Raw genomic sequence first — 24,502 nt, 5'->3', positions numbered from 1 at the left:
TGTTTCTGCCGCTCCTTCCTCCTCGGGGGAGGACTCCTCACACTCTTCCTCTGCTCCAGTGTGGGGTCCCTCCCATGGGAGACAGCCCTCCGCAAGCTTCTCCAACGTGAGTCCTTCCCACGGGCTGCAGTTCTTCGCAAACTGCTCCAGCATGGGTCCCTTCCACAGGGTGCAGTCCTTCAGGAACAGACTGCTCCAGCGTGGGTCCCCCGCGGGGTCACAAGCCCTGCCAGCAAACCTGCTCCAGCCTGGGCTCCTCTCTCCACGGGGCCACAGGTCCTGCCAGGAGCCTGCTCCAGCGTGGGCTTCCCATGGGGTCACAGCATCCTTCGGGCATCCCCCTGCTCTGGCATGGGGTCCTCCACAGGCTGCAGGTGGATATCTGCTCCACCGTAGACCTCCATGGGCTGCAGGGGGACAGCCTGCCTCACCATGGTCTTCATCACGGGCTGTAGGGGGACAGCCTGCCTCACCATGGTCTTCCCCACGGGCTGCAGGGGAATCTCTGCTGGGGTGCCTGGAGCACCTCTTCCCCCTCCTTCTTCACTGACCTTGGTGTCTGCAGAGTTGTTTCTCTCACATCCCACTCCTCTCTCTGCTGCGGGTCTTTTTTTCAGCGGTCTTGTTTCCCCTTCTTAAATCTGTTATCCCAGAGGCGCTACCACCGTCGCTGATGTGCTCGGCTTTGGCCAGCGGCGGGTCCGTCTTGAAGCCAGCTGGCATTGGCTCCATCGGACCTGGGGGAAACTTCTAGCAGCTTCTCACAGAAGCCAGCCCTGTAGCCCCCCTGCTACCAAAACCTTGCCACGCAAACCCAATACACCAGGTTACCCAAAGCTACAAGTCACTGTTACAAATCTTGGTCATGGACGTGCCAGTCATCTTCCTGAAAGACACTTCTTTGTCATAAATTTTAAATAATGATTTTATTATTTCACTTCACTTATTTAAAATAAAACTACTTTTAAAAAGTATCTGCAATTAGCTTACATATGATAGTAGAGAACAATACATACGATACTTTGCAAGGAAGGGAAGATGGTACAGGTTTTTTTTCTCGTCACTTTTATTGACTTTGTAAATTTGAAATGGCTTTTCTCCCTTGATAGTTCATTGGTCCCCTGTTACTGTATGGGTTGTATACCCAGTAAAGAAAGGAAAACACTCAGTGTCTCTCCAGGAAAATGAAATGGTCAAAAAAAAAAAAAAAAAAGTTGTTTTTATTAAATTGACTGTATTCAAGTTGACATTTTTCCTGTAAACCATCCTTGCTTCCTCTTGGTGGCCGTGTCCAAAAAAAGTAGTTGTGACAGTGTGGTGCATTTCCTTGCAGCAGACATAAATCTTTCCTCAGTTTTTTGTTGGTATTTTTATGCAAGAACCTTTCTTCCCAGGGCTTTTTCCCTAGAGCTACATGGAAGCCTCATCAAGGCCTGTTTCTTGTTGATTTGTTGGGTGGGATGTGCTGGCATCACCACCTGAGACTCTAGGAGAAGCTCTCTACCCCCACCCAAGGCTGTGGTGTTATTCTTTTTTTGAGTGTGCTCACTTCCCAGGGGATAGCCCTTCATAATCTGCTTCATCATGTATATTATTTTCGGTCTCTTCTTGTCAAGGGACCTTAACTGAAGTAAGTAAATCTGCAAGTGCGACTCACACCACTTGAATTTCTCTTTATTAGGTCCTCCCAGCTTTCCCAGCGAGTCACGACAGACCCACCACCGCTGGGATGATTGATGGGAATGCCTCCATCAAGTCGCTAATAAATGTGTGTTGACTGTTTGCATTACTGTAGAGGAGGCCCTTGTGAGAGAGAAATTCATGGGCTGGGGAGGCTGAAGTAATGCAAAGGCTGAGGTGCTCGTTTTGCAGTGAGGGAAGGGTCCTTATTCCCTGCTACAGACCCAGGGCCAAGCCCAGGCTGTACCTTCTCCCACATATTTAACCTTACCTTTCCCTTTTCTAATTCTGTCCCACTGCTTCTCGTTATTTGACTTGTTCCTTCTGCAACAAAGATTTTGTGTCTTGGTTTCTGCCTCCTCCAAATAGCTGTGGGCTGCTATGTAAAACCTTCAGGAGGAGGACTGGGGAAATACCATTCCAGCACCTGGCTTCAGCCTTCAGGCACCACCTGAAACGTGCTCCGTAATACTAATATCTCATCCGTGCAGCTGGCTTGCTTTCTTTTCTCCACCAGTTTACCTGTCTCTGCGCAGGACGGGCACTGGAAGCTGCATCCAAGGTCGTGCTGCTTTGTGGCTGAGACCCGGAGCGAGAAAATAGCATTGGTTCCTGCGTGGGCCGGGACTCATGGAAGGTGGCTTCAGAGCATGGGCAGGAGTTTTGCTTGGGCTCCCACTATGGATCCTGGATCCCTACCGAAAAGCAGCACCTGCTTTTTTTCTGGGGCTGACTGTTCATTTAGTACTGACGATGATGGTGCACATACAGATGAGCTCATCTAGTGTTTGGTTTTAGTGTGCAGATCTTTCATTCGCTCTTTTGTAGAAGTCTAAAATGGTTTTGAGTTTAAAAGTCTGTGTTGTGATATGTAACGCCACTTCCTTGTAAATTCTGAATGTAGGCTTTTTGTGTCAGCTCTGGAGTAGACATCTTGTGTGGTTTAAATTTTGCTTCGTAAGTAGTGCTTGATAAGGTCAGCGGCTTTGCCTCCATGCTGATGTCTCCGTTTCTCCAAGTTATTTCAGTAAATAAAAATTCAGAACTAACAAAAGTGTTTTCCTCCTTCCTTTTTGCCCAGTGCAGAGTGTGTTGTCTCTGGTGATTCAGGTGGAGTCCACTAACAGGAAAGACATAAAATGTTTACGTGGACAGCAGGACACCCATTGCTATTCGTGTAAACGCTTTGGCAGTGAACTTCAGCTGTTGAGTGTTGTAGACCAGTCCGAAGCTGTGAAGGGCCTGATAGGGGATGTGGGGTGGGTTCTTGCCGGTCTGCCTGCTGCATTATGCACTTTCTATAGAGAGCCTAGAGCTTGCCTTTTCTGGCTAGATGAGCCAGATGGCTGCGTGGATACTTTTTTTTTAGGTTGTTTTGTTTTGTTTTTACAAGGAGAAATTGGCACTCACTGATCACGCGATGTGCAAGTGAAAACCTCATGAGCAAAACATAGAGCTCTACCATCCCATTTATATGCAAGGTGATTTTCTTTTCCTGTTTACCTGTTATTCCCGTGTAAGATAGGTTTTGTGGTGGTGTTTTCAAAATAGAAGTATAACACCTTTATTTTAAGACAGGAATTCCAGATGTTTTTGGAGACCTTTTATATGAAGTGTCCCATTAAAGCTCAAATCCTTAGAAGATTTGATTTTATTCTTTTGTGCTGAAATAAACTCAGTAATGTAGGTAGTTTAAAATCTGACCTATACTCAGAGCTCAAAAACTCTTTAACAATCTTTCATCGCTGACCTCGGACAATGACCATCCATAGCAGCTCCCCATCAGCTGGAGCAGGGGGGACATCTGGGCTGATGTGGAGCTTAGCACAGATGCAGAGCCTTCTGCAGGGTAGGGACAACAGGAACTGGCTTTTTGGGCGCATATGCCTCCGTTTAGCCTCCAAAAGAAAGTAACCCAGAAATTACATTCAGAACAGTTGCTAATTGAAGCTCTATTACAATGTTAATCACATTATGCTGATGTGCCATATGGACCATTTAAAAATTGGAAATGCTTGAAATAAATTGTTCTTGAAAATGTTGTTTAATAAAACACGTATTTAGAGTTTCCTCATTTAATATGCTAACTCTTTGGATAGTCTAGACTGGAGGGGATACTTGGCAGCGCCGCTCCAAGTAGCGTGTGCTTTGGGAGTAATCGCGCAGTCGGTTTTCTTACCTTCTCCTGTCAGGTCTGCCTCTGTGAGGTTGCTTTCACTGTATGAAACTAGAACAGCACGTGAACCTGTTGCCGTGCGTTACTGCTTGTGTATTTCCAAAACTATTTACTCTGCAATCAATAGAAGGTCTGAATACGTTTTTAAAAATTACATTACATTTAGATTACATTACTGTTTTTAAAATACTGTATCAAACTTTGTACCTTCGCCTCCTAGTGAATTCTTAAGCAGAACGTGTACGTTCTTACAATGTGTGTTTTATTTATATCGTATATAACTCAATGTAGAACCAAAAGAGGAAGGAAATTTGTGAAGACTACACCACAGAAGAGATGGGGGAGGGAGAATGAAAGGAAGAAAAGCTATTATGTTCTGCCTGTGGCGTTTTTGACCAAGCAAACACAAGGCACTGAAATCCATGGTGGGATTGTTTTTTGGTGGTTTGTTTTGGGTTGGTTTCCCGCCTCGCCACCCCTTTTTTCCCAGTATAAGAGATTCAACAGAGTGCCTGAGTTTTGAAAAGTCATGGGAGGGGAAACTCGTTAGTGTGATTGAGATGGTGAGCACATTTGCAAAAACGAAGTGTGAGCTGTGCATCCTGTTTGGTAACAAGGAAGCGGTAAGGTTCTGCGAGCCGCTCGGTTTGTTAACACGTCTGATACAGCTGTAGAAATACAAAATAGAAGCCTGTCGTTTTTCTTTAGCGTACAGCAGCTTGCTTTGGTGTAAGAAATACTTTGGGGCTGCACCTGCATCACAAAGGACGGTGAAAGAATGGATACACCTCATTCTGCACTGAGCGCTTGGATTTTGTTCCCGGTTTAGGAGAAAGAAGATGGAGATTTATGCTCCTGTTTTTTCTTCTCTCTTTTATTAGTACCTCCTAAGCCTGTCCATCTCAAACCTGGGCAGGAAAGAATTCCTCCTGCACCTTCTCGGCCTTTGCCAGCTGATCCCAAGTCGTCGAGGAGCTTAGCACCTGGAGAGGAAGAAATACCAATATCAGCAGGAGTCAACACGCTCATTGAGAAATTTGAAAGTATTAGGTAAATATGGCTTTGCGAGATCTGCTCGAATCTCCCTTTTCTGCATTTTTAACTTAGAATATAACAATAGAAAACGTCAATTGTAATTACCACGTAGAAACGCCTCTTGGGATGTTTTCTACTAGAAGTGCAAAACTTGACTGACTACACAATTATTTTTTTTTTTTAATAAAAGCATGTATTTCAATGACTTAGTTTGTAACATACAGTTGTTCTTCAGGAGCTTAAGGCCTGCTGAATTTGGTAAGTGTTCTACCAGAAACAAGTGGCTCAGAGCCTGCTTTCAGTAGGTTAATTTGATGTCAGGATTGGTTTTTGCATTATAGGAACTTGATTATTGTGATATAAAATACTTGAGTTTTCTGTCTAAGATTCAATAAACGTCAGACATACTGTTAGCTTGCTTCTTGGAGGTAGGGAAGAGTTAAATTGCAATATACTGTGAAACGATGTCATGTAGAAGAGCGTTTCCTCTGAAACTTTATATATAAGAGACATTAAATAGGATAAAATATATGTATTTTGCTGTAAAACCAGCTCATTTTACAAACGCGTGAAAACTCACTCTGAAGACCAAATCTGCCTGATGGAGTTAAGTGATTTTTTTTTGTAAAGAGGGAGATGGAGACAGAGACACTGTGCTGTATCTTGAAGTGTATTATCACCTGGGTGAATCTGGTAAGGTGTCTTTCGAAAAGAAAAAGTAGTGCCTTCTTGTGCTTCAAAAACATCCTCTCTCTGGCAGAAAATACCTTGCCCCAAAGGCTTTGTTCTGTTGAAGAACGTGAGTTCCTGTTTAAATGAACCCACAACCCAATGCTTCTTTTAAAAGATGATTCCTCCCTCCCCAAACCTTCAAACCAGACTGTTCTTCAAGGCAACGTGGGGAGTATTAAAGGCTGGGGCTTCTAGTGGTGCCATTTCAGTAAAACTGGTGGCTAGAGGTGGTGTGTTTTTATCGGAAATTGTTGGGTGAATATTATAGCAACGTGCACACACTTGCCTCCTAGGATTGTCAGGGGGGTGCAAGGAATACAGCTTGAATCAAATGATGATCAGGCCTTCTCTCTTTTGGGGCACTCTTGAAACCTGTGAATGTTCATATGAATGACTGTGGTGCTTTCTCTTCACCCGCAGGCAACCTGTACATATTCTTCAAAGAAACCAGCTAAATTTAGCTCTTAAGATGGAACCTGGCCTGGACTCATCCAAACAACCGAGCTCGTGTGACTGTGACATGGTGGCTTCCAGCGGCTCTTCCACAAATGAAAAAAGTGAACCAGATGAAAACGAGCCAGACGTACCGTGCAGCGCGGACCTATCTAACACAGACATAATGAAAATTAAAGAGCTAAGCATAGGCGATAACAAAAGCCATGAAGACTGTACTGCTGTGACTGTGAGCAAAGAGCCCTCTGGAGAGCTTGGCAATAAAGACTCAACTGCAGAACTGAACGGTAATGGTAAAATTCCCAACAGAGACAGTGGCATCGACAGTCCTTCTTGTAGTGTGGCAGGGGAAACTTTCCCCAGCGAAGAAGGTGCAGAGCCGAAGAAGCCCAGCGTGGCTGGGAACCCAGGGGAGATGGAACCTGACAAAAAGGGCACCAAACCTTCCTCGGCGGAGCAGAAGAGAGACTCCACGCAGGATGAAGACAGTGACATTGATGAAGGAAGCAGCGAGGAGCAAGAGACAGCAGAAGTGCCAAAGTTAGAGTATTTGGATGTAAACAAGGTAAGGCAGTTTGTTCGTTGCTATTAAGTGCTCTGAAACCAGTTCCTGACTCTGGCCAGAGATCCTTTGCATCACTTTCATATGTTGTTTCGTTGGTTTATTTGTTTGGTTGGTTGTACGTCAAAGGGTCATGACAGTCATTATAATTTCCTGCTTGATGCAGGTCATAACTTGTTCCTGACCTAGACAGTATCTTTTAGAAAGGTTCCCAATCCTGATTTAAAAGGATTCATATAAGAGAATCCATTACAGCCAGAGGTAAGTTGTTAAATTGAAGTGCTTTTGTAGGTAAAGACTCACACCTTGTGTTTCTTGTTTGGGTTTGCCTAGGTTCAGCTTCTAGTTGTTAGATCATGTTGTTTTCAGTGGGGCTCCATGATATGCAGAGGGCTAATTGGATAGTGCATCTTGCAGGGTCAGGGCCTTGCATCCTAGTAGGACATGCATGATGGAAATCTCTTCTAACAGTATGTATGTATGTATTTATTTATTTTTACGCAAAGCCTGTGCTTCTATTGGTGTGACTACTTCTTGAGTGCAAAGAAGTTCTTTTGAGGGTAGTTACATCAAATTATGCTTCAGGAAACTGTAGCTAGAAGAGATTTTCTTTGAATCCAGAGTAATATAGTCCAGGCTGTTGTGTATTTGCTGCAGCTGTATAAGATTAATGACAGATTCCTTTGATTATCTGTTTATCAAGGCAGTTATTTTTAGAAATAGTGATGATAGAATGGGTTAGATTTTTCCAGAAAAAGAAAACAGAAGATGCTTTGAGCAAAATGTCTGCAAAATATTCCACTTTTTGTTTGGTGGGGTTTTTTTGTTTGTGTTTGGAGGTGTTTTGGGTTTTTTTTCTTTTTTTCCCCCTCAACCATCATGACAGTAAAGTTAATATACTGGATTTTTGTTTTTTTAAAGAATATGATGAGCACTAGCAACTAATGAACAGTAGCTAGTGAACTGTAGTGTTCACACCTCAGTTTGTGCAAATCAGCTGGTTCTGTTGAAATCACCAAATACATGCCAATTTATGTACATCAGGAGCTTGTCCCTCGGGAAATGTGGCAGTTAAAACTCATTCAGTGGCTTCTGGGTCAAATTGGCCAGTGACTGTTGAAGAGGGATGAAAATTGCATGCGGGTATGTGATGTGCAAGAAGTTCTGTCTCTCAGAGCTGACAAGGACAGTTTCAGAGTACAGTTAATGCTCTGTGGTGTCCCCTTTTTTTCCAAGAACAGAAGACAGCCTGACGAGGCAAACATACCTACAGGAAGGTACGAAAAAGCCCCAGACTTTCTCTCATGACTGCATTGCTTTATGCTGCCGTTCTTCCTGCTGCTTTATCTCAAGCTGGTGTGACTGGACTCACCTCCCATTCATGTCGTTCAGACGCTGCCTTTGTAGCCTGGGACTCTCCGATACTTCATCACCGTGCTGCTAGTTCTGCAAATTCGGTGAATGTCAAACCCGCCAGGTGCTGGCGCGAGGTTAGTCAGAGGGAAGTGGAAGGGACCCAGCAGAGTAGGAAGCAGTAAGGGCTGCAGGAACCAGCTCTGTTTGGCCAAACCCAACTGCTTTCTGTAGATGGGGAGGATGTGATCTCGTTCACCTCTCTACGAGTCTGCAGTCCCACCTGGCAGCTGATGCGGATTCAGGAGGAGGAACCCATCGGCCTGTCCCACCTCCATGAGAGCCAGGGAGGATACCCTTGCCTTCGCACTGCGTACGTCGGACGTGGAAGGCTGCGGTGCAGATTGCCTTGGGCTTGCGCAGGAGTAAATCCATGGCAGTATGAGTCAGGGGATCCAGCAGGACTGCAGGGTCTGCACGGCCAAAGGAGACCTCTGTCTTTTATCTTGTATGCAAGAATTTAATGTGGGGGTCTGCAGGAAACATCTTAGTGGTGGAGACTCCAATTAACATCTATCTGTTAGCATCTATTAACACAACAGCTAATGCATCCATTGACATCTGGTATCTCTTCAGTAGTCTGCGGTGAAAGCTTGTTTATATCTCAAATGGGCGGCATCACCATCACGGCGGTGCAAGGCTTCTCGCCTGCTGCTGTTAGTTTTCCCTCATGTCTGTTTATACATACATACACACACACACTGTGAAATACTTTAATTATTTTATATTCATAATATATATGTATGTGCATATGTGCAACTGAAATGTTATTTAAAAGATTGTTTATGAGTTGCAACATGCCAGCAAGAAAATAATGCATTACATTAAAAAATCTTTTAATCTGGTAATTAAATTTACTGTTTGGACTAGGAATGCAGTATCAAACCAACAGTGGCAAGCGGAAGACTTTACCACATGATTAAGTGCTTTGCTGACAAATACCAATGTTTTGTAAGACATCAGAGTTTTGATGGCTGTTTTTAAGTCTTGTTCCTTAGGTTAAGTATCCATATAGTATGAAATAATGCTGATAAAACACAGAGTTATGAGGTCATAATTCTCTGTAGTGTGCTTGGTCAATTTATAAGAGAGAGAGGAAGATTTTTTTGTTTGTTTTCTGTGTTACTCTTCTTGTGAAGTGCATTTATGTGATGCACGTCAGGTTCTCCCTTGCATTTTGAGTTGATTTCACCTTCCAAAAGGCAGTTTTGGTGCTGAGCAAGCTCCACTTAAGTTTGCTTGTTTTTGCAGCCACGTGGAGGGGGAAGGCTTAGAGATTTGCTGCCTCTTCTGTAGCATCAGGATTGTGCCCTCTTCTGGGGCTGCGGTGTGTGAAGGCAGTTTGTGTGTTAGGTGTCCACATCATCCTCCCACTCTCCCTTTGATTTGGGGCACTATGGACTAAGGGTTAGGGTGAAGGGCTATAGCTTCCAGTGAGGAGAGCCAGCCCGATTCCAAGTTGACTTGTTCAGTGGTTATTCTTAGGCTGGAAGTTCACATCACCCTTGCAAAACTGGTAATTTTCCGGAAAATAAGGTGCCTGCCCTGCTGGAAGGAAAAGAGGAGTCGGCACCAGCTGCTGGCTTGAGAGCTGGGGAGACCCCAGCTCCTCCAGAAAGCTTTGTGTTGGGAGCCAGCGTCTTTTTCCTGCTTCCCCCTTCCTACCCCTAGTACCAGGCTTTGCAGCTGCACGACGGAGGTAACCAGTGCTCTCATTAAATATGCAAGTTTCCAGAAAGCTTTGTTATAGTTGGAGGAGGATGCATAAGAAGTACAGCTGCAGAATGATTTAATGATGGCTCAGTAACTCCTAGGATATCAAGTTAAGTGAAGCTCATGAATAAACATAAGTAGGGAAAAAAAAAATCAGATTTGCTTTCTTCTTCTCTAATTTTCTACTTCCGATATCTCTCCATCCACTACCCGGCCTTTCACATATCCCATGGCTGGTGAAGTAACGTTGCCTGATATATGACTCGTATTGTTTTATTTAGTCTGGGTTTAGCTCTGCAGTGTGATGTGGCTTCCTTTGGGAGTCTGCAGCACAGTCTAACAGGCCTCACTATTAGCACAAAATTGTTGGAATATGTTTTAAAATCTCAGGAGTGACTTACTGGGATCTGCAGTTGTCTTTTGTCAAAATGACAACGAACAAGGGGAGCTTATTAGTTTTGATAGTGTCTCAGAAAATGTCAGGAGCTCCAGGAACTGAGGCATGCTAGCCTTGCTGGTTATAAAAAAAAGAAATGACATAAAAGTGAGACTGAGGGGCTGTGTCATGGTCTGTAGTCATATACCCAAGGCTTCTGCCGGCTGCCTGGGAGCAAGGGAGTAATGCTTCTGAGACGGCTAATACTTCTTCATATCTTTTTATTTAGATATTTTTCACTGAGAGTAATATGTGCTCGTTAGTAATCACCAAAAAATGCCTTTCTCCATCTGTCCTGCTTCCTGCTGTGTAAAATAGTAATAATGAAGTCCCACGTGGGCCTCATACAGTCACTGACACACATTTCCATTCTGCCTGTACGTGGCTGGAGTTTCACTTCTGATTTCATCGTACAGTCTGTGTTGGAAAATTTGGCCTACAGTCCTGCAAGTCAGACCTTTGGGTAAGATTATCTCCATGTATATTCTGAAAAAATTTGCATAGGTCAATGTTTTAGTCATAACGCTGGTTCAGAAAAATCAGATATGTTCTCTTTTTTTTTTTTTTTTAATATCCTAAGGAAAATGAGATCTCAATACAACAAAGATGACGACCAAGCATAGGATAACTTTTCCATATTGTTTTCAGCATTTTTGAGTAGGAAGTTGTCTATAATCTTTCTGGGACTTTCTGTGTTCTTTGTAGGGATGACTGGTGGGGTTATAAAGCATAACCGTATATGATTTTAACCTAAGCTGTATCCCAGCAGCTTTCTTGTAAGATTCGCTGAAAGCTCCTTGTGATAGAGACGCTAACTGAATACGGTTGCGCACAACCAGTCGTATGAAAAATGGTTGCTGCAGGGTATTGCCCAAGTTTTGTCATATCAAGCCTTTGGTTTTTACTTTAAATTTTCATTTCAGATTTGCTTGTCATGATAGCCAGGTCAGTCCTTGCATCCGTGAATCCGTGGCCCAGGGGTGCTCGGCGGGCGCCCAGCCGGGTCGGTGACTGGGTTCGCAGGAAGCAGTGATGCGCTTGCGGCCGCTTAATTGCATAAATCAGCTCAGCATATGCCATTCCCCAATTTGTATCTGTGATTGCAGTATTTGAGGTGCAAATGCATTCCCACCACAGGTGTGAATCTGACCTTTATGAGAAGCTGGTTCTGTTTGTTTTCAGGCTGGCGTTTCCTTTTTCTTTAGAATGTTTTATGGACAGTTACAGCTGGAAATGAGTTTTTGAACCTTCCACAAAGAAGTGAAAGAGCATCATGCGACTGCTGCTTCGAGCACTGGAGTGAGCTTCCTGTGTCGTGAAGTCAACACCTACTGCTTCCCTTCTCTCATCTTTCTTGTCACCTCGCCAGCTAAACTGTTTTAACGAGACTCTGCAGTAGATGTACGGTTGTAATGTGTGACTGTGGGGGACAGTCGTAACATGCCGTGGCCGTGCCGAGCAGCCAGTCAGCAAGCGCGTTGGGCAAAGCAGAATATAATCCACATTTGAGTTTGCAAATTTGTTCTACTTTTCCTTTAGAAACATAGACCATGAAACATCTCGTTCATAGTGAACTGAATGACGACTCAGGCTTTGTTAAAGCTGTCTGCCATGGCACAAAATAAGGTTAGAAGAATGGGACTGCCTCACATTTAATTAATCTACTGTTTCATTTAAAATGTTATGTCCAGTGAAAGGCAAATATGTTGCAAATTAGTCTGAAAAACATGCCTATCTGCCCCTAGCAGAGACAGCAACTGAAGATAGAGTCGCTCTTTAAAACTGAGCTCAAGCTGAGAGTCTGTTCAGCCGTTGTTTGGTATTTAAGCAGATGTCAGCAAGTTTTTTGGAAATATAAACTGAATTGCAGATGGTGAAGGTCAGGAGGTTAAAAAGTGCCTGCGCTATGTAAAGATTTACTTCTGAGAACAAATGTATTTGGTTGGAAATAATTATTTTTCAAATTCTGAATTCAAACAAATCAAAGGATGCTTTTGGCAGCTGGCATGCCGGCCTGTTACGTCAGTGCTTTTCATTCAGGCGCTCTTCTGTGCCCAGCAAAACTGGCAGATAAATTCTTTCTCAGTGAGAGATCCTCATAGTTATTGGAATTTGAATGGCCAGCAATGCATTTCATTATAAGCTGTAATATGCTGTATTGGCTTGTAACAAGTTCAAAGCTTTGTTGTGCTGTGGTTGGTTTTTTTTTTTTTTCTTCTCCCCTAAATATTAATATACATCACGTGAATGAATGGAGCAGGATGTTGTGTAGCATGTTAGAACAGCTTAAAAGAGTATTTGAGTTTGCTTGAAATAATTTGAGTAGCGGGGTAGGCGGAGTATGTGTCAAAGCTTTATTCGTGGCGTGGTTGCCCGTCTCCAGGTTTGTGCCTAGAGAGGGGTTGCTTTGAAGGAAGACTGATGCTGTTTCAAATCCAGAAGAGCTATTCACCTTCCTTCAATTAATACTTGCATCACGGAACTGTGGGTACTTCATGCTAAGTGATGCCTCATTTCATGTAGGATAGCTGTGGGTCTGGTTTGTTTGAATTCATGGCTAGCTTTCAAAAGTCTTTGAGGTCTTTCAGTTGTATTGCAGTTTGCCTGAACGTGGAGGGGTTTTATTTCAATTTTTCTCATCGCCTTCTTTTGGAAACAAAAGAAGGTGATGTTGAAGAAGCTTAAAGAGAGCATTTAATTGACATTTTCTAACAATCTGATGATGGCCCGCAGGGTTATGTCTAGAAATGCCTGCCACAAATGCTAGCGAGCGCAGAGAGATAGGCATTTGGGACAGAAAGCGCTGGTGCTGGTGGGGGGCCCAGGTCCTTCCTGAACTGGCAACAGCCCTGTGTGTTTAATAGACTTCAGCTGGACTCGTACTCCATGGATTTGTCCGGTCCTTTTGTGAACCTGCGTGAAGGTTTACCGTCTGCAGTGACGTGTTGCTTGAGGAAGCGGCGCTTGGTCTTGAAGCAGCACCTCAGTCATTTTATTTGATGCCCTTTAGTTTTCCCATGGAAGAAATAGTGAATAATTGCACCCATTTGATGCTCTCTGTTCCGTTAATCATTTATACATCTCTCTGACCTTGTTGCAGTTGTCTTTTTTTTCCGGATCCAACCCAGTAAAATTTCCCTACATTTGATCATCCTTGCTGCCCCTTTTGGATGTTTGTATTCCCGAACATAAAACAGCCAACCCTCAGTTCTGGACTGGTTTGGTTATATCTAAGCATGGCATTTAAAGTCTAGACCTTAACAAGGTGTCTAGAGTTTGTCAGAAAGCTAAAGCCTGTATCCTAATGATTCAAGTATTTTTAAGCACTTAGAGAACGAAGAGTCTGTGTAGCTTTTGGCTAAACTGTGAATAAAGTCAGTGCTTCATAACTGCATTCAGGTTTTTTAATGAGTCCTTTCTCATTTTATTTTTTTAAATGAGCTTAATGAAAGACTTCACTGAGTGACTTGGGTTACATTGCCGAAAATTCTTTCCAGGGAACTGGCCAGTGTTTAAAGCTGCACAAAAATCTTAGAAATATGCAATAGAGAGTAATGCTGTGCTGGCCAGGGAGAGAAATCTGTGGCCAAACAGGTCTGGTTTCTAGTTTTGTTTTTAGTCACAGGACCTGAATCCAAAAAGGAGAACAGTTGATTTACAGTCTAGTGCCTTAGTTACTAAATAGACTAGACTTATTTCCAGATTTGGAGGATGTTTCTGGTTCCTTATAGAAAACCATAATGAACTAAAATGATGTCCTGACCAGCCATTGACTGCATTACTAATTGCTCTTTCAGAAAATAGCTTTAAAAATGTCTCTGGAGCAAACTGATCCTTTGAAGAGGGATGCGGAGCAGATTCTGAAATGTGTTAACCTCCTTCACTTCAGGCTTCTCTGCTGGCAGGGAATTTCGCCCACTGAGAAAATGGAAAAGAGAACAGTTGATGAAACTTAGGTTTGTAGGTGCAGATGGATTGTGTTATTTGTTACTTTTTTTTTCAGTGTACAGAGCCCCAAAAGCTATTCAACATTGCAAATGAACTGCTCCATACAGAAGAAGCGTATGTTAAAAGACTCCATCTGTTGGACCAGGTAATTCAATTCTGAATAAACTCTGCTTTCTTTTCTGTGAGCAGCAATGATGTCTCCTGTTCATCCCCTAACCTATAGCCCAGTAGTGCGAAAACGCTGTTTGTAGATGAGAGACGGAGTTTACTTGCCAGGCTGCGTGCCAGGGGTCCCAGAGGTGAGCTTTTGGCAAGAGGGTTCCCTGAGCTGGAACCTGAGGATTAGGATGTCAGAAAGAGGACTGCGAAAGCAGCAGCTCAAGATACAGACACCATCAGCATTTAGTTCCTCCTTGAGCGTACGTGGAGAGGAAATCACGGGGACGCTGAAGGCGCCGAGAAGTGATGAAATCTGTGATTGCTCTGTAATGTGCAAGAAGTTTGAGTTTTACTACAATCAGGCCACGTGGGTCAGCCCTGTGCTCACAGCAAATTGGTTTTTTTTTACCCACTGTGTTTTGTAATTGTTGTCCATCATGTTTACACATGGGGATAAAGTAAAACTGGTGTGATGAGTCTGAACTTTCTTCCACATAAACACTGAGGTAAGTCTACACGGTTCAGGCATTTCTATAATTATCTGAAAGAAAAAATCCCATGATGTGCAGGAAAGAAGTAAAAATGAGGATGAGTCACATTGCTAACTAACTGCTTTTTAAAAACGAGCAAAAAAAAAAAAAAAGAGACATTGTCACCTTGCTAGGAATCTTGTTAGAAGCTGTAACTTGCAGAGCCCTCTACCCTCCGACTCTAGGACCTCTATGGAAGACTTTCCAATGTTTGCTTTGGATGAGCAGAGACTGTTTCAAGACCTTAGAAATCTAGAGAGTGTCTTTCCCTTTTGTTCAGTACAGTGTAATTTTTCCCACAGAGAAAGAAAATAATCACATGGTTTATTTTGCTTCACGTAAACAGAAGTGCTCTTCAGGGACTGGTTGTTCTTTGCAACTTGCACTCCCAAATACGAGATGTCTGATCTTCTCAGTAGTTTCAGTCTTTTTCGACTTACCCCTCAGATTTTTCTAATTTATGACTGTGGCCCATAGTCATAAATCTAACCCTAATTGACAGTGGGCTTACGTTTTGTGAACCTCCTGAAAGACCCCAAGGACTGGCTACCAGAAGTCAAAAATTGTAGCTCTGTTCTAAGGAAGTCAGCTTTGTAATACTGCAATCTAAAGCCAGCATGTCTAGGATTGTTTTTTGTAAATATGTGTTGGTACTGTCTTGTTGTCTCATGCAGGTTTTTTGCACTAAGTTGTCAGAAGCAGGTATTTCATCTGAAGTGATAACGGGCATCTTTTCAAATATTTCTTCCATCTATTGTTTCCATGGACAATTTCTTCTTCCTGAGCTCAAAACAAGAATTACACAAGAATGGTGGGTAACTGTCATTACAAGTATTTTAAAAATAGATTTTCAAGAAACTATAGCAACCATAAGGCCTAGTATAATTCCAAATCTTAATTGTTTAATGCAGTAGTTCACTTGTTATTTAGTACATTAGTACAGAGTCTCTTAAGCATTTCTGAGTACAGGAATAGACCTGAGCACTTGAAACTTCCAGAGTACATTGTGAGAATTTTTTCAGTCCAAAGTATTGCCAGAGCTGTTTTCCTCACTGTATTTCCACTCTCCTATTATTGCAGTACTATGAAATCGCAGTACTAGGAAGGAAGGAAATTGCTTATTTTGGCCCCATAGCTGAAGTATTTTGGCCCCGCTGTGAAGTATTAAAAAACGGCAGTTACTTCTCAAAGAGGAAAACGCATCATCATGTCACAGTCTAGACTTTGCATGCCATGTTGGGGCCTTCATGAGAAACATCCATTTTGTATTTTCTTTAATGAATTTTGTTATGGTTATATAAAATTTAATGTTAAAATTAGCATTATAGCAGCCAACCAATGGAAAATCTGGACAGATAAGATAGACGACTTCATATCTATAAATCTGCTTATGTCTGTTATGCAGCCACTTCTGTTGTTGAGCACCGCAGCGTTGCACAAGTTTTTACCCCAGAATTTGTTGGCCTTCTGTTCTAGGAGATAATAAATATTATTGGTTACAGTGTGTATGTACTTTCTTTAAGAAAATAGGTGTAGGTTTTTGTTGGGTTTTTTTCAATGAGTAGTAAAGGTCAAATACCAGTTAAAATTTGGCAACTGTAATAAGTTGCAGATAAGGCAGAAGTGGGTAGAAAGGTTAATTGTAAGGCAGATCTAGGAAACTTGATCTGAGGTGACACATTGTCTGACTGCAAAGAGTGTCAGATCGTGCTGAGACTGCACCTTTCCAAGCACACTAAATGACGAAGACAAGAGCAGAGTTCACATCTCTCTTGGCTGAGTCCAGTCTTCACATAGTTTATCAATGGCCAGAAGGAATAAATGAGTCTCAGCACCTTTGCACCTCACTTGCATTTACAGGGACAGCTGTAATAAAAGGGGAGGAAAACTGGAGAGTCTGGAAGTCAGAAAAGGGCAGAAGCTTGTTAAATGGCTAAAGAGGGTCTAGTGCGGTCAGACGGCAAGTCGCGAGTTCAGCAGGAGGGAAAAGCTGGGGGAAAAATGGCTGGCTCTCTGCCTGGCCGTGAATTTGGGGCCGTGAATTTGGGGAAGACAAAGATGTGTGGCTATCGCTGCTCCCAGCCTGGGGGGGTCTCTAGGCAAACGTGTGTCTGGCCCCCTTGGACTACCCAGCTGAACTGAGCAAGCTCTTTGCATTGAAACCTCTTCAGATCTTTGGCTGTGGTGGAAAAGATGATTTTTAAAAAGTAAAAGTTCCCACAAGATTTTGTGCTGGACAGCAGAGATATATAGGTGTTTCTTTAACAATGCGTAGTCAGTTTGAATCTGATCTTCACGTAAGAGAGTGACAGTGGGGGCAGAAATGTCATCCTTTATACGTCTAGATTAATGTTTAAGGTTTCGTCAAGGGTACTGTATAGATTACTTCAAACTCAACTTAGCCTGAAATATCTTGATTGCGTATGTGTGTAAGTGCTTGTGCATGTGGGAGACAACTGTGAAAGTCTTACAGTTGTGTTGTCTCTCTGAAGATAGTATTGATTTCCGGAGATTTCAGTACTTACCTGTCTCTTTCTCATAGGAACGTCAACCCACGGCTAGGAGATATACTGCAGAAACTTGCTCCTTTTCTGAAGATGTATGGAGAATATGTAAAGAACTTTGACAGGGCAATGGACATGGTGAACACATGTATGCAGAGGTCCTCCCCGTTCAAAGATGTTGTTCAGAACATACAGGTATGTTGTTAACTGGCATAATATGGCTTGGAGAGCCTCATCTGTTTGTGTGAGTTTGTTTTTTTTCCAGTGCATGACACACAGTGTTTAGCTACAAGATAATACCACTCTAATACTAAAAATATACAATTTTAGTGGCAGTCCTTTCTTCTCTTTTGCTGTGTGACACAGATTTTTTCACACAGGTAGGTTTTTCTCTGCTTACGTATTTAAGAGGAGTATCAGAAGTCACAGAATGAAACTTCGCCATTGGCCTGGCGATTCTGACTGCGAACTTGTCCGTTTATAAGTTCTTTTTGATTGCTCTTCCTCATTACTGATTTTAATTGCTTTTTAATAAATACATTTTCATGCTGAGGTGGGTGTGTTTGAGTTTGGGCATGTCACCGGCAGCATCTGCTGTTGGTCTGATTGTTGTGAGGCTCACGAAGCGGCACGCAGCTCTCAGGGATCACAGCTCTGCAGGAGGATGCTTAGCATGGATTTTCACGTGTTTTCTCTTAATTATCCAAAAAGCTGCACGGGGAGGGGGGAAGAGCTCTGCTTATGCTGGCGTATCCATAAAACCTCTCTCTCCCCTTCAGGCCCTGGGCCAGCTGAAGGGATGCAGCGGGATGCAGCAGGCTCCAGCACGCTTGCAAGCATCCCTCCGCTGGTGCTGGGAAAGCAGATAGTGTCCTTTGGGAGGGGAGGGCTGGCAGGGAGCGGGTTAAGCTGAGGAGGGAGCTCAGCTGCCTGCCCTAAATGGGAGGATTGTGGCTGGGCCAGCTGTCAGGAATCAAGTAATCCCCCAGGAAGCTGGGAGAGGAGAGGCCCTGCCTCGGAGGGTCAGGGCTGCTGGCCGGGGACTCAGACAGAAGCTTGGAGAAACAGGAACTGGGGAAGGTCCTCTCCTACCAGGCTCTCAGTCCACGTGGCCTTTTCTTAACCTTTTTCTGTCTGAACCCAGCCTGCTCTCGCCGAGGTTCTGCGCAGCGAGCACTGTAAAAAAAAAAAAAAGCGCACCAGCGTTTTGCTGTCTTCAGTTTGTGCCAAGCCACTGACATGGCTTTCTGAAGTGTAAATCAGTTTGTGACTGTTTTCCCTGCAGCACAGGCATCTGCCCACCCTAAAATTCATCTGTCTCTTCTCACCACCAAGCTACCAACACAAACGATTCGTGTTAGCTGTCAGTCTGCAAAACTGGTCTGCAGCTGTCCAAGACCATGAGTGTTTCTGCTCTTCCTTGAGCAAAACTTTGACGGCAGTATGAACGCAGGCAACGCGTATAGGAGACGCAATTCTGAAGCTTACTGATGACGGTATTTCGCTGTAGGTTGTTTTAGCGGCAACATCACAGCACCTTTTGCTTCTGTCGATGACCGTAGCTGCAGGAGGCAAAGATTTGACCCAGAATACTTAGTCCACGCATCTGACCTATCTCTGTGCTATCAAAAGCCACAGTTACTTTTCAAAGTACCAGTTGAAGTCTGCTGTGATCTGCAGTAACACACTGTCCACCTAAGCTGTTAATGGAATAGTTACACAACTTAAGGCGTCAACAAATATTAATTACGCTAAACTAGGGAAAACAGAAAACAAAAATCAAATGGTACTTATCAGTGAATGACTGTGACTTATCAAGTTTACTTTAGCTGACCTTGAAGATAAACATACTTTCTGTTCGGTTCACATCCACCTACTGGGGCCAAAACTTGATAGCTGGTGAGTTTATTAGGACTTCTGTTTTGTCAGCTTTCTCCTTATGCTATCACTTTTTAATATATATTTCTGTGTTTTGGATTGTCACATGAATTAAACACAGAATAAACATTTATGCTTCCTCTAGTAAAGTCATCTGAATTGCAGTGTAAACTCTGTAAACTTTTAAAAATTGCATAGCATTAAACTTTTCCTATTTGGAACAGTTTATTTTGTCACTGCTGACTTTTTAGAGAGGATACTCTTGGCATGTGAATACAACTGACGTGAGCCTTGAAGTGGCTTCCTCCTCTGCTTCCCTATTGCTGTTCAGTGTTAAGGTTCATCCTGTTGCAGGAATAAAAAGACAATGGAGAAGGTTATAGTAAGTGGATTTGGGAATATAAACCAAGCGCTAATATGTAGTAGTGCAGTTCTGTGCCCCTTTTAGTTCTTCGCGGAATCTCTGATTCTTTCCATCCCAGTTGTATTTTCTGGGAAGCATGGTGCTGTAGAACTCTGAGAGATGATAAATTCACTTCATCTCCTATAAACAGAAATATTGGTCACCCTGCTACACCGTGACAAGATATTTTTAAAAGCAAATTTACGTCTTTGAATTTCTAGAAGGATAGCTAATATTTTTCTATCAGACATTCATCTCATTATCTCCAGGCTTTGCTCTGAGAATTGGGCGAGTCAGCAGTGTGTCATGGGCTGTAATATTTACGAGGAAAATTGCAAATACCTGAAACAAGCACCTTTCTCTGAGAAAAGCATACTGAAACTAATGGGGTTGGTGAGAGGTTGCTTACACTAGAACAGACCAAGACGTGGCATTAGTGAGCTGACGTAAAAATAATGCTACGGAGAAGTGTGTGTGTGTATATATGTGGTTAACATACTGATGTGGGATTCAGGAGTCAGATTACATCGCTAACAGAAACTTCCTGTGTGCTTTAAAACAAGTTACTTATTCTTACTGTGTTTCTCATTTCTCCTCCCCTCTTTTAAATAGAAATATTCCTTCACTTCATAGGGATCCTATGAAAATAAGTACACTGCAGCACTCAGTACCATTGCAAGCAGAGCAGATCCGTGCCTTATTGGGTAACATTTAGTGTAATCAGTCTCAAACCTACACCCCTTCTTGGTCAAGTAAAAAAAAAAAAGAGAATTTGAGGCAGCTCCTTCTTCGGAGGTGGTGTGTGAGCAGTGTATCTGCTGCTCATACAGTAAGCTCTGGCAAGCAATATATCCCGTGGGGTTTCTGATTTTAGGGGAAAACTTAAAAGACGTGTTTCTGTCTTTGAGGGGAAAAACGCTGCATAGGGCCATGGATGGGAAGAGCTTTTCTGAGCCTTCGAAGAAGCATGCAAAATCTAAAAGAAGATTGTTGCATATCTGCAGGAAATGCCAAACATGGGACAAAGGTTCCCGTGACCCCTGTCAGTTCTGGTATCTGCTTGAGGGTAGAAAGACTCTACAATGGGATCTGGACAGGCTGGATCGATGGGCCGAGACCAATTGTATGAGATTCAACAAGGCTCAGTGCCGGGTCCTGCACTTGGGTCACAAGAACCCCATGCAACGCTACAGGCTTGGGGAAGAGTGGCTGGAAAGCTGCCCGCAGAAAAGGACCTGGGGGTGTTGGTTGACAGCCGGCTGAATATGAGCCAGCAGTGTGCCCGGGTGGCCAAGAAGGCCAAAAGCATCCGGGCTTGTATCAGAAGCAGTGTGGCCAGCAGAACTAGGGAAGTGATTGTCCCCCTGGACTCGGCGCTGGGGAGGCCGCACCTCGAATACTGCGTTCAGGTTTGGGCCCCTCCCTACAAGAAAGACACTGAGGTGCTGGAGCGCATCCAAAGAAGGGCAACGAAGCTGGTGAAGGGTCTAGAGAACAGGTCTTATGAGGAGCGGCTGAGGGAACTGGGGTGGTTTAGTCTGGAGAAAAGGAGGCTGAGGGGAGACCTCATCGCTCTCTACAACTACCTGGAAGGAGGTTGTAGCAAGGTGGGTTCGATCTCTTCTCCCACGTAACAAGTGATAGGACAAGAGGAAACGGCCTCAAGTTGCGCCAGGGGAGGTTTAGATTGAATATTAGGAAAAATTTCTTCCCTGAAAGGGTTGTCAAGCATTGGAAGAGGCTGCCCAGGGAAGTAGTTGAGTTGCCATCCCTGGAGGTATTGAAAAGTTGTGTAGATGTGGCACTTGGGGACATAGTTCAGTGGTGGACTTGGCAGTGTTAGGTTTACAGTTGGACTCAGTGATCTTCAGGGTCTTTTCCAACATAAATGAGTCTATGATTCTATGATAGCTTGAGAAGTTGTCTTACACTCCCCTAACTGTACGTGAATGCTCCTTTTTCATTGCTGTTTAACACCAAAGGCAGGAACAAACGCAAACCCTTCTGTGCTTATTTTCTCTCTGTTACAGAAACAGGAGGTGTGTGGAAACCTGACATTACAGCATCACATGCTTGAACCAGTGCAAAGGATTCCTCGTTATGAACTTCTCCTAAAGGACTATTTAAAGAAACTTCCAGAAGAATCTCCAGACAGGAAGGATGCTGAAAGTACATGTAAACTCCTCTCTGTCTAACGAGCACAATAAAATCTTGGAGAGTTTTTTCTTCACATGTTCAGATATTTTCAACTAGGGCTATGGTAGAAATGGAGGTTTGAATTACTCAAATTATTGCCAAACATAGCACAAAGGGATTTTGAATGCTCTTAGAGTAGAAAAGGGTTGATATGTCAGCTCTAGGAATGAAGGGAGCTTTGGCAAATAAACAATGACAAAATACTGAAGTTGTAATGGTAGAACATCTGGCATTTTTATTTAATCCATTATATGGCCAAGGACATCTACAGGAGGACATCCTTGCAATAGCCGGAGGAAGAAAATAAGAATGGTCTTAAATGTGTATGCTTGCCTAGGAAAGCAGGTTAGACTCTGTTAACACAAAGAAAGAGGAGAAACGGACTTCTGTTGGTTTCTAGGAGTTTGTGATCTTGACCAAACCAGGGTTCATGTTACCGTAAGCACACAAGCCCTGTTTTAGGAAAACGCTCTTACAAACATACTTGTGAAGACTTCAGTGAGACTTAAGTTAACTTTTAGTAGGTTGATTCCTAGAAGGTGGGTTTTTTTGTCACTATGTGCTTTGGCTCTCCTAAGAGAGAAAGATTAAATATTTAGCTGCACATGGACCAGCTGAACATGCAGAAGTGATTGTGTATATGACTGCTTATAAGCATTCCTTTTACTTTATGGAAGGAAAAAATAGTCCTTGCTTTTGCAACAGCGATTTTGCAGGAAAAACACCAATCAGGGAGGTGACAAAAAACCCCAAGGTGCTATTAACAGATATGAACCGGAGAATGTGTAACTGTTGCTACCTTTATTGCAGAGTCACTGGAGCTCATATCTACAGCAGCGAACCATTCAAATGCAGCCATCCGAAAGATGGTGAGTAGAAATTGCATAATGGAATTGTAATCTGACTGAAACACTTGGTTGAACCAATAGTCCTCCATTGCAAAAGGCTCAGTAAAGTAGGCTGGGGAGAATTTTCAAATACAGTGAGTCAGGCTTTAAACATCAGTTGGATATCTGAGTTCTCTTTATCATAAATGATCCTGTTGCGGTTACCATGGGTTGTTGGGCCTAAATTTCACTTTCCTTGTTCTTAAGGACCCAATGGGTTGAAAAAGGAGGTCTTCATAATACTCATTATTTGCTTTTTATTGAAGAATGTTGAAAATATTCCAACTAGGACACTGCAAGGTGTCCTTGCAGATTTTCACACTATTTTTTTAGTCCTACAGGTCTTCACCAGACTGGAGGTTGTTTTGGTTTGATTTTGGCTCATCTTAAATGCACAGAGTGTGCATTTAGCTTGTGTCAGTAGCTTCAGTAAGCTGTACTTCTAAAGCTGGGCAGTCTGAGACCATGGAGATTTTGAACGTTAGCATGTGCTTTACATACAGAACAGCTAGTGCATTACCATTAAAGTAAATGGACTTTATAGTTACAGATGTTATCCCTTTTGTGCACCCAAGTGCCTCAGGAGCTTTTGTATCTGGTAGATCTGAAATGCTACGTATCCTGCTTAACACTCACTGACCATTTGTGGGTACAAGGTTTACGTCCCCTTGTGTATCAGACCCTTACTTCCTTCTCCCGGCCGGCGGGGACACCATGAGACCATGTTTCCTGTGGCTGCTACGGGGAAGTAACCAGCTGATGTCTGTGTATTTTCAGTGTGTCTCAGTGAAAACCAGTTTTGAAACCATCTGTTTCTATTTGAGTCTAGCATGTTCTCTTGATAAGGGTATATTTTGGTGGAAATTTTTCCGGTTTGGGGCGTTGAACAACTCTTTTGCTAGGGACTGTGTACAGTATCTCCACAGACAGCAGGAATATGAAGCCACCAGCTAGTTGCTTTCTGCGTTGGATGCTTTTTCTGTTAGTACACACAAACCTATTAGAAAAGGCTGCTGTAATAGTTTTGCACTCGCTGTTTATTGCTGATAAGAACCTCTAATCAGGGCTTCTTATTGCATTGAATTCTTCTGTAATTAATAGATTTTGCCTGAGCAGAGACTCGAAGGAAAAATACCTGAGTAAGAATTTCAGGTTTGACCTCCTGGTTCCCCAGCTCACACGTCCCAGCAGAAGGTGCCACGGGTGTGCTGGGGCAGTCGGGGAGGGTTGGTGGGGAGCAATGCAGCGCGAGAGCAGCGCCGTCCCGCACGCGCGCCTCTGCGGAGCCCCGCGGGATGGCACGGCCGGCTGCGCGAGGTCAGAGCCAACCCGAAAGAAGAGCAAGGGCTGTAGCAAAATCGCCGAAAGTTAGCGGAGGTTTGAATTAATTGTTGGCTGCTTCCCTCTGTTGTGGTGTAGTAGAAGAAATAAATCACGCTTCCAAAGCTGACTTTTCCTGGAAGTGCAGGTATCCCTCAGGTTTTGGATCTGCTCTTAGTGTTCTAGTTTCTCTTTTTAAAAAAAAATAGCTTGGCAAGTTCACTGTTTTTTGGTTGTTTCTTTTTAAATTAGTGGGATCTCTTGCTCATCTTCCCATTTGGCAGAAAAAATGTACTGCCTTTTGGGGCTTAGGTGATTTGCTTATTTGTTTTTAGTCCACAGCCCCCCACCTTCCATTTTGTTTTGCAGTGTGTTTATTTTAACGGTTTGGTTTTGTTTGGGGTTTTTTTGGTGGGGCTTTTTGGTTGTTCGTTTGTTTAATCGTTGGTCAGAAGAATTGATTAGGACAGGAACTGG

The 24,502-nt window shown here is 43.2% G+C and overlaps 1 protein-coding gene across 1 annotated transcript in view; it reads left to right on the top strand.

Annotated features, from left to right (window-relative positions):
• FGD3 (FYVE, RhoGEF and PH domain containing 3) overlaps positions 1-24,502 on the top strand; it is a 119,880-nt gene that overhangs the window by 69,605 nt on the left and 25,773 nt on the right. Inside the window, exons 3-9 of the mRNA XM_050904795.1 lie at positions 4,738-4,906; positions 6,044-6,641; positions 14,204-14,293; positions 15,512-15,648; positions 17,380-17,536; positions 21,653-21,791; positions 22,629-22,687. Of these exons, the coding sequence (XP_050760752.1) occupies positions 4,738-4,906; positions 6,044-6,641; positions 14,204-14,293; positions 15,512-15,648; positions 17,380-17,536; positions 21,653-21,791; positions 22,629-22,687 (1,349 nt within the window). The remainder of the gene's footprint in view (positions 1-4,737; positions 4,907-6,043; positions 6,642-14,203; positions 14,294-15,511; positions 15,649-17,379; positions 17,537-21,652; positions 21,792-22,628; positions 22,688-24,502) is intronic.

Source organism: Gymnogyps californianus, chromosome 13 (genome assembly GCF_018139145.2).
Source record: "Gymnogyps californianus isolate 813 chromosome 13, ASM1813914v2, whole genome shotgun sequence".
Classification (NCBI taxonomy): Eukaryota; Metazoa; Chordata; class Aves; order Accipitriformes; family Cathartidae; genus Gymnogyps; species Gymnogyps californianus.
Note: the sequence above shows the minus strand (reverse complement) of the source record. Positions and strands in the feature narration are given on the sequence as shown.